Source organism: Anabrus simplex, chromosome 5, assembly GCF_040414725.1.
Source record: "Anabrus simplex isolate iqAnaSimp1 chromosome 5, ASM4041472v1, whole genome shotgun sequence".
Taxonomy (NCBI): Eukaryota; Metazoa; Arthropoda; class Insecta; order Orthoptera; family Tettigoniidae; genus Anabrus; species Anabrus simplex.
The window spans coordinates 49,113,099-49,124,173 of NC_090269.1; the positions used below are offsets into that span (position 1 = coordinate 49,113,099).

Here is an 11,075-nt window from a genome sequence, read left to right on the forward strand (position 1 = left end):
ATCGAGTGTACTATAAATAGGAGCTCCCTGCCTGCTCACTTGCCCACTTCCCCCGGTGTCCAGCTCCAGAATACACCCTACGTCGAGCACGGAGGCTACTCCTCTTGAAAATGTGCTTCGACCAGGTGGACTGAATTTCTGGCAGTACGAGGTTTCACCTCTGGTCACCGCTCCCTTTCCTGTTTCCACTGCCTATGTTCCGTAATTCTTTTACAAGCCATTTTCATTCCCTAAATTATGCAAGCTCCCTTAGTTTCGCTAGGTGGAATTTCTTCAATCAATTGAACTTGCTTTTTAGGAATTCAGGCACTTCAACAAACAAGGACTCTCAAAGACATTCATGTTAGTGTGCCAGATAGTTTTCGACTATCAACGTGTCAATTCACAAAGACTATCTTTTCAAGATAGAAGTGTATATAAAGACTGTAAACCTGTACATATTGTATAAAGACAGACTTTTCTCAAGATTCAATATTCCTTTTTGCTTCAAAATAAATTTCAGTTATTTGTGTAAATATCATAAAGTGAAGCAAATAAAAGTTGTGTTTGTAAATTTCAACCTTGGTTACAACACAACCACTGCAGTCAACCTCCCGAGTATTGGCGGGTAAATCAAAGACTTAACTGACATGAGGAAATGCGTGCCTTGCAAGCCAGTGGTAGAGTCTTCGAATTGCTTTCAACAATCAAACGAGCCTCGGATGGAAATTGACAACGTCTTCGAGCAGATCTGGCAGGTATAATGGCCAACATGGCTCCGATGAAAGACAGATATGTCTGAAGAACAATGTAAGAATTGGGACTATGAATATTTTGATCCTGACTGGAAAAACTGAAGAACTTATCGATATGATGAAGAGGAAAAATCTATCCATGTTGGGAATGAGCGAAACAAAATGGAGAAAGGCAGGTAGGAAGATTCTCAGAGATGGCTACAAATTAGTATGGAGTGGACGCGAGGAAGAGGCCATAAATGTTGTAGCTTTCTTGATAACAAAAGACATGGACGCCATTACCGAAGTATCCTATAAGAATGATAGGATCATTAAATTATCTATGCAGCTGGAGTCCACAAATTACACGGTAGTGCAGGTATATGCACCACAGGTTGGATGTAGTGCTTAAGAGAAGGAACAATTCTGTCAAGATCTAGAAGATATAATTGATGAAGAAAATGTCATCATCATTGGGGACTTAAATGCACAAGTTGGGACAGACAGACTTGGTTATGAGGAAATCATTGGATCACATGGTTTCGGGAACAGAAATGCAGAAGGCGAACAACTGCTTGATTTATGCAGAAGAAATGGATCGATCATCAAAAATATCTTCTTCCAAAAACAAGACAGTCACAGGATAACAAGATATAGCTGGGATGGAAAACCTCTCTCATCGACTATATCATCACTAACATAGAAGGAGGGAAATATGTAACTGATGTCAAAGTTATCCCCAGTGAGAGTATGGACAGTGATCATAGAGTATTGATTGCAGACATAAATCATGTGGCTAACACAACCCCGAAGAAAAGAAAACGTAAAGTGAAGACTTGGAAATTAGAAGAAGCCAAGCTGAAGGAAGAATATAAAATGAGGATACAGAGACACTTGCCAAAAGGGGAAATGAATACAGTAGAAGAAGAATGGAAAATTTTTAAGGATACTTTGGTGGGTGAAGCTAAAGACCTGGGTGGATTAACAGGATCGACCATGAAAGAAAAAGAGACACCTTGGTGGAATGACAGTCAGATTGGCTATAAAAGAGAGAAATTGGGCAAAAAAGATGCTAGACAAAGAAAAGCAAAGAGATGCACAAGATCCAGGTGGCCAAGAAATAACTAAACTACAGGAACTCAACAGGGCAAAAAAACTTACAGCTAAGAGGATAGAAAGAGAAAAAATGGAATGAGTTTGTGGAAAAGTTGGAAGAGGACAGCAGAGGAAACAAGAAACTTATTTACAGAGTAGTTAAAAACAAGTGAAATAACCTAGAAGACATTGAGGTAATAGAGCAGGACAGTGGATCAGTAGTAAGAGAGGAAGATGGAATCAAGAGAGAATTCAAGGCCTCCTTTGACAAGCTCCTGAGTGGAGAGGCATCAGATATAATTCAAAACAGAGAAGAATCTGGAAAAAGTGAAGAGCCCAGTAAAAATATGGAGCCACCAATCACATGGCTGGAGATACAGAAGAGCCTTAAAAGTATGAAGAAAGGGAAAGCTGCAGGAATAGATGAGTTAAGTGTGGACATGTTAAGAGCATGAGGAACCCCAGGAATCCAGTGTCTATATAGACTCCTAAATGTAGTATGGCAGAAAAATACCATCCCAGAAGAATGGAAGAAAGGTATAATTGTACCTATATTCAAGAAAGGCAGCAGACGGAATTGTACCAACTACCGTGGTATCACTCTACTCTCTCATGGACTAAAAATTCTGGAAAAAATTATAGAGAATAGACTACGAGAAATTGTAGAACCACTTTTAGAAGAGGAACAGTATGGCTTTAGGCCTGGAAGATCAGCAACAGATCTTATATTTGCTGTCAGGATGCTGATGGAAAAACATTGGGAAAAAGAGAAGCCTTTATATCTACTGTTCCTTGACATCAAAAAGGCCTATGATAGCATACCAAGGGAGTTTATTTGGGAGTGCCTGAGAAAGCTCGAAGTTCGAGACAGCCTAATTTCAAAAGTTAAGGTGCTTTACGAGAAAACCAGAAGCTGTGTACAAGTCGGTTCTGGACTGTCAGACTGGTTTGAGACAAAAAGCAGAGTACAACAATGTAGTGCTTTGTCGTCCCTATTATTTATCATTGCAATGGATACCATATTAAAGGCACTAAAAGAAAAGGGGCAACAAGACTTAAAAGCATTTGCATTTGCAGATGATGTAGTAATTTGGGGTAACTCAGAGAAATATTTAGAAGAGAGACTGCAGGGGTGGAGTCAGGAGTTTGAAAGATATGGATTAAACATCAACAAGGCTAAAATGGTGGTGTTGAAGGTACAGAAGGGTGAAAATCAGCCAGAAATCATGCTAAATGGCACTAAGCTGGACAGTGTCACAGAATTTAAGTACTTGGGTAGTATAATGTCCAAGGATAACTAAATATGAAGTAAACAGTCGAATCAGCAAAGCAATACATTTTTACCTCCAAGTAAGACAGCTACTATGGGATAAACAAGTACCACTCAAAACCAAGATGACACTGTATAAATCATACTACACCCCTATCTTCACATACAGCCTGGAAACCGCTACATTAACAAGAAAGGACAACTCGAAACTCCAAGCAGCAGAAATGAAGTTCCTACGCACAATGATCCAGAAGACCAGGAGGGATAAAATCAGGAATGAAAAAGTTAGAGAAGACGTAGGACTAGAAGACTCCTTACTCCAGAAGATCCAAAAGGCAAGACTGAAGTGGTTTGGTCATGTGAAAAGAATGAGTGCCAACAGGTCTGCAAGAAAGGAGTATGAAAGAGAAATCAGGGGAAAGAGACTAGTGGGCAGACCTAGAGAAAAATGGACAGACTTAGTGAAGAAGGATGTAGAAGAGAAAGGTCAGGATTGGGAGCAGATTGTGAATGAAGAATGGTTCATGGACAGAACAAAATGGAAGGGGCTCGTATACCACACCTAGGAAACGAGTTGGTCAACGATGATGATGATGATGATGATGATGATGATGATGATGATGATGATGATGATGAATTAATTTTTTCAATCGTTTAGGACAACTTTTCTCTCTCTCCTGTACATCAGATTTTTGTTACATATGAGGTCTCCATTCTTTATGTGACAATATGTGTATCACTTGTCCCAATGTTATCTTGTTGCTGATTCACCTCCCCTAAGTGCAATCTCCTGATGATGATGATAAGAATCTGATCTGGTAACATTAGCCATACAATTTTCAATAGAAAAAGAAAAATCTAAATTTGTTCCTCAAGGTTCCTCTCACATTCACAATTACATCTCAAACATTCTCTTGTCGATTCATTTTTGTAATTAAACATCCCCCTCTTTTTTTTGTTTCAGCTGCAATTCTGTTGCTAGTATTCAGCAAATTACTGGAGTCAGCAGAGACTCGGCTCTTCTCATCCATGACCTTTTGTCTTCTGTGTCCATTTAACTTTGTTAATATGTCATGTTTAAATTATGTAAAACTATATGTAAATTATGTTGTATATATTGTTAAAAACAATTGTATATACTCAGGCGAGGTCTATCAACTCACCAGATACTGTAGCTCCTTCTCTTTTCTTTCCCTTTGTATTATAGTTTTCTTAGGGTGATCTGGCTCATGTATATAAAGTAAGAACAGAGAGAATCAGTTGCATTTGTATATCTCAAGGTTCATCTTCTGAAACTAAATCACTGTATTAAATAGTGTTGGCTATCTACCAGTGTGTCCCAGGAATAATTCGTCGCTGTTCGGGCAAAAGGTTATATCTCACAATGTTCTTCCCAGCCATTATTTTCCTTAAGACTGGTCATGCTTCCCAGCCAAATATGGATATTTAGTCCATCCGAACAGTATTCATTGTGTTTATTTTCCTTTGCTTATGTATAAAGGAAAATGAACCTAACTGTACCGGACTCTATGAATGTATGTTTGCATGACTTATTTATGCACCCCTACAGTATAATGTTCTTAAGGTTCATTTTCCTTTACATGTTAGCATACGAAAATGAACACAGTGATAATTGTTCTAATGAATAGCATATGTGGCTGGGAGGCATGACAAGTCTTAAGGGAAATAATGGATAGAAAAAGCAATGTGGGATTTTGCTCGAACAGTGACGAATTATCTATATATGTCAAAATTATTTTTATTTTTATATATAAAATTACATTTATGAAAAGAAAATCATGAGGAAGTGAGATGAAATCATATGTTATTTAGCAATTAAATATTACAAAATACATAAGGCTAAGCCAGTGGTTCATAAACTTCTTTGAATCATGGAATCGTGATGAATAAAAACAGCGAATAGTAGAACCTCTATTACAAAATTTTGCACACTTGAGTTCTATTAGAAAATGATTTATACCTTATCTGTGGTTTTCTATTCATTCTAGTGAAATAATTAATTGTTACGTAGTTCAAATGTGTATAGAAAAATAGATAATCAAAATGTTTGTAAATTCAAACATGCATGGGAATAAGTATGACCAATTTTGTGGCAGCTTACTGTCATACTGTGTTACTAACATTTCTTGTACAATGCCACACAATTGTAATATTTTTAATACTACACTGGCAGAAAATGAAATCCCAACACTAAGACGGAGTCTTACTAGATAAACAAAATTTGGGAGGCGTGTTTGCACGTCTGAAAGATGGCCTTACAAAGCAAGTTTGCTTTAAATACATGCTGTACACTTCGTGAGCGTTAGTCACAGTGGCGGCTCGTGAAAAAATCGTCCTACGTGCTACAAAAAACAAGCTAAATACGCTGTTTTAAATCTGCATATTGCCATGATGAACAACGCATACTTCAAACTTGGTAATAATAATAATAATAATAATAATAATAATAATAATAATAATACAACTTTTCTCACAATTTATAACTCAGAACAAACAAAAACAACATTAATTTGGAAGCAGATGAATTCTTCGACAACTCTCTACGAGATAAATAATTCATTCGAGAAATATTGTTTTTACTAACCTAATGGCGCAACTTACATCAGTGCAAATAGAATCGTGGGAATATAGATCCCCACTAAGAACAGTAATTTAATTTCACTTTATATACACTGCAGTGGATAAATAATTTGATAAATCTCCGTGTAAACTTGAGCACTAACACAATGACAGAAAAAACACGCACCAGTAATATAACCGCGAGATTAAAAACCGCACAAAGCAACTGAAAGAACTGCCAACTGATTCATTGAGACCTCCCGTATTACCAGAGTAAATGTCCGGCTCCATGGCTAAATGGTTAGCGCGCTGGCCTTTGGTCACAGGGATCCCGGGTTCAATTCCCGGCTGGGTCTGGAATTTTAACCATCATTGGGTGTATGTGTTGTCTTCATCATCATTTCATCCTCATCACGACTCGCAGGTCGCCTACGGGAGTCAAATCAAAAGACCTGCATCTGGCGAGTCGAACAAGTCCTCGGATACTTCCGGCACTAAAAGCCATACGCTATTTCATTTCACCAGAGTAAATTACATTGTAATGCGGGATAACATTTAGGGTCACTTAAAGATTCTTTGACTCACCTACGAATTCCTTATTTTTGACACAAAAGGAAGATGGATATTTTAATAAGCATGTGTGAGATAGATTGCCTCCGCTTACGCTTTACTTTCGAGCCCAGACGATGCTACTCTCTAGTGGCAGACTCGCTTACCACGTTCAACATCACACGGCCGACTTGATGCGTCGCTCTAGCTAGCCAAGGAGCGCAGCGAGGGATCCAGTCGGCCGTGAACATCAAGGTAGCAGGAGACATCGAGTACTTCTACCCCCTTGCGGGAGAGGAAGTAACTATTGACGGGATCAGTGAAAGTTGATCCCGGTTTATGGTATACTCCGCCGGCTAGGGGGAGTGTTGCAAGCTTGGCTGCGCCTGCGTATTGCTTCCTCCAGGCTACAGGCAAGGGCTCACTTCACATGAGCACGAGCCTCGTTCCCCGGGAGATCGGCGCTAGGTGTTCGACAGATCTCGTCCTGATTTTCACAAAACACAAATTCATATCGTACTCAAAACGAAAAGGCACCAGGATAATTTTACTGTACATAAATAATATTCCTTACAGTTTCAAGCTACGTGCTGGAGCCCGGTAGCACGTACTGACCGGCCGCCACTGGTTAGTCATCACCTGGTGTTGACGTTACGAGATAGGTGTGAGTCAAACTTGCCTTTAAGGAGACGAAGAAGACAGAATGAGCAGCTTTCTGAGTTTGAACAAGACCCTGTATTAGTGCTACGAGAAGGTGGATATACTTTTCATGATATTGCAGAAAGACTCAACAGGGATGTATCCACAGTGCATCAATGTTGGTAGCAGTTGTCACGGGAAGGCACTGTCTCTAGAAGACCAGGGTCTGGCCGCACATGGGCAACTACAGAGAGGGAAGACTGCCGTATTCGCCGCATAGCTGTGGTAGGTAGTTCTGCGCATGCAGCAGCGATTAGAGCTTCAGTTGGCACCAGAGTTACACAACGAACTAACAAATTGAATACTTGAGGGACAGCTCCGAGCCAGACGTCCTGTAGCCTTCATGCCACTAACTCCAAATGACTGCTATCTGCAACATCAGTGTTAAGCTAGAGTTGTTGTTGTTCTGAGATGGGAGCTGTTTCTGTCTTGGTGCCAGTGATAGCCCATTGAACATGCATGGGACATTATGGGACGACAAATCCAGCGTCATCTAACACCAGCATTAACTTTTGCCTATTTGACTGACCAAGTGCAACGGGCATTCCATCCCACAGAATGACATACGGCACCTGTATGACACAAAACATGTACATTTGCGTGCTTGCATTCAAAATCATGGTGACTTCAGTGGTTATTAATGTACCACCATGTCACATGTCTTCTTCTGCATACTTGAACGTGTGACTTGGAAACTTTAATCAAATATATATGTTACATAGACATTTGCTTAGCCTAAATTGCATTCCTCTAAACTAATGTCTTGTTGGTGTTGGGATTTCATTTTCTGCCAGTGTATTTCCATCTCTTTCTTCATGATAAATGTTATGTATGTGCGTTTTGAAGTCTGGTTCAGTGTGAGAAAGCTGTGCCGTCAAATCAGGTTCTGCATTAACTCTGTTTCGATGCAGAATTTGGGTGGCAGGATACCTTGGGAAAGTCTCTTTAGCAGGTATAAGTTGGAAGTAGTGGGGAGCAACTTTTTTTTGTTAACACCTCTGTTGGAAATTCTGGGCTATTGCCCTCTTAAATGAGCTCAGAACTCGATGAGTGCCAAGTTTTTAAGCATGGTTTTGAACTGTTAATCAGATGCAGTAATATGTAAAAGTTGTTCACACCCTTTTGTTGGTAAAATTTATTTTGCTGGTGAAGCTGTGAAGGGATCTCTTGACCAGTTGACATCATCTTCAGATTTAGAGAAATATTCTCTGAATATTTTGCATAATTTTATAACTGCTGGGTCCTTCAGTCTGTTAAAGCTAATTTTGAATAAATTTAACAAACTATCTGGGAAAGAAAACATATGGTAACAGAAAATGAAAACTAATTTAATTAGAATAGAGCGACATGTTTCATTCTTGAAAGAACATCAGATTCCATCAAAATACACTCGAAATATTCAGAAATGTATAAACTTTTTTTGTGTGTGTGTGTGTGTGTAAATCCTTAAAATAATGAAATTTGGAACTTACCTTAATGAAATCCTCACTTCTCTCCACTCTAGCATAGAATGCAAGTTGGCACAAGTCCAGCTGGCTGGTCAGTTCGTTGACCTTGATTTGATGGAATGTGATTATGATGTTTCAAAAACAGAACATGTAATTCTATTTTAATTAAGTTCTTTCTTTTTCAGGTAGTTTGTAAATGTATTTATTCAAAATTAGTTTTGACAGGCTGACGAACCTAACAGATATACCGTATTTACGCGAATAATCCCCGCACCCTAACTTTAGGAAGGCTGATTTTGAAAAAAAGAAGCCAACATTGACGCAAATAAAACCCGCACCCCATTTTCGTGCCTCAAATTTTTTAAATATATGCGGGTATTATTTGTGTAAATACGGTAAATTGACTGAGCCAAAACTGAAAAGAGATGGCTTTAGATATCACATAAAAATTAAAGTGTTTTGCATAACTCATCAGTGCTTACTGCTGACAGAGTTGTATGCAGAAGAGTGGCTGATTTTGAAATTTCGAAGCATGGGAAAGCGGTCTGTGGCATTCCTGTTCATGCATGTTCCCCAAAATTCTAGATTTTTCGAAGCTGAATAGATATTTTCAAGGACTGAAACTATACTTACTGAACTGCCCTGAAAAGATGTGTTTTATTTATTTATCTGAAAAAAAAATTGTCAGCCAGGTATGCTAAACTTGCATATTAGATCAGAAAGTCTTTATCATACAGAAATAGTAATATTTCATAACAGAAAACAAATTGGTACATTAGGAAGATTAACCAACTTATTCAGACATATGAACCAAAATAATAAATAATTTGGATTGGATTTTTTGTAGTGCTGGTTTGTTTGCCACTGCTTCTGTTATTAGCATCTTCACAGTTCATTTTTTCACTACCATGCTTCATTTTAAGGGTTCTGCTTTTCAGCCCCATATCCATTGTGATTACTGTACTTCATATCAACTCCCAGCTTTAAAGTACTCGATGAGAATATTATCGATCATTCATTTACTAGAACATGAGTAGAATGTTATGAACTAAATGTGTGCCTCATTGTTAGCCCAACTAGCCATTTAAATTGTAAACTAGGCCATTTAAGGCTATTCGGAAAAAGAGGCAGTTGGCCATTGTTATGTTGGCATGCTTATTGTAAGAACAGTGCAGAATCCCTAAATGCAGCAATTATTTACTTGTACCAAGAGATGCAGTGCTCTTTTGACAGGACAATAATATTTAAGGAGCTGTAATCCATTAATTTCCAAGTTGCCCCCCATTGTAAAAAATATTTCACAAAACCCCAGAACCAGCTCTGCAGAAGACACATTGGGAACAACTAGACTAAGTCACAATGCAGTCCGGCCCCGCGGTGTAGTGGGCAACACGTCCGCCTGTCACCCGGCGGCCCCAGGTTCAATTCCCGGCTGGGTCAGAGGTTTTTAATTGTAAATGATTAATATCCCTGACCTGGGGACTGGGTGTTTGTGTCGTCCTTAATGTTCCTTTCCTCACATTCAACACTTTACACTTCCGCCATTTCCAAAATACACACAGGTTCACAACATATGGTGAAAAGTTGCAAAGTAGGGGTAAAAGATCTTCTTAGGTCGATGCCCCAAATAAATAGCTTTTTTTTTTTTTTTTTTTTTAAGTCCTAATGCATTGAAAGACTTAAGTTATTAATATGTATCAGAAAAGTGTATGAGGAAGGAAAATTTTGAGATGAACTATAAAACTATAATGTTTACAAATATCTTCTAATTTAAGTTATTCTAAACTTCCTTGATGATTATACTGTGTATCATTATCATCACCAGCAGCAGCAGCAGCAGTTTGCCTTTGACTGAGTTTATTGGTAACACATACCTCTTCAGTATGTCATAAATGGTCACCTTCTCTCCTTTTTTTCTGCTCCAGTTTTCCTTTCAGCCGTCTGTGTTTAGTCTCTCTATTGCATTTTCATATCAGGTATTCAGAGGTGCCAACTATTACGGATTGTCCATAATTATTACGGATTTCACCTATGAATACAGATTACGGTCATCGAGGAAATTATTATGGAAAAGTTGACATTATCATGAAAAAATAATTTTCTACGGAAAAGAAAGAAAAGAAGAACAAATGTTCAGTCCTTTCGAGCCTTTCTCCTAAATCGTCCTCGTTTCAATCGTAAGTTCCTTTGCTACCCATAAGCGTCGTAATTTAATTGTGAATGAGGGAGCTCAGGCGCTGCTCTTCTCCACTATAAATTCTCCAGTAATGTTGTATTTGATGTGTTAAGTGTACGTGACAGTTGACAGAAAGATTGAGAAAGAAGTGAGGTGTACATTAAGCACATCGCTTATGGTTCAGAAGACAAAAATGTCATAACAGTGATATGTTTATGAAAGAAATTGTGTATGAATGATTATCCGGATACGCCTGGTGAGTGCGAGAAAGATGCTTCAAGAAAAACTGCACTGAAAAGCAGCTGTTGTGTGAGAAACAAGCTACAAGGAATATTTTATCACAGAACTAACAGGTTGTGTACAAATGTTACTGTGTAATATGATATACTTTCAAATAGATTGCTAGAGGGAAGGGCAAAAGGGGTGTCATTATCGAGAAGGAAGGAGCGTGCTTTGGAATGGACTCTAAATTTTTCTCGGGGGCGGAGGGCGATTACTGATAATCTGCTTCAAAGGTTGGCACCTCTGTATATTCTGTACCTCAT

At 38.5% G+C, this 11,075-nt stretch overlaps 1 protein-coding gene across 1 annotated transcript in view; it reads left to right on the top strand.

Annotated features, from left to right (window-relative positions):
* Positions 1-4,320, top strand: part of LOC137500959 (uncharacterized) — a 47,191-nt gene extending 42,871 nt beyond the window's left edge. The window contains exon 6 of the mRNA XM_068227722.1: positions 4,043-4,320. Coding sequence (XP_068083823.1) covers positions 4,043-4,136 — 94 coding nt within the window. The 3' untranslated portion in view covers positions 4,137-4,320. The remainder of the gene's footprint in view (positions 1-4,042) is intronic.
* The last annotated feature ends 6,755 nt before the right edge of the window (positions 4,321-11,075 follow it).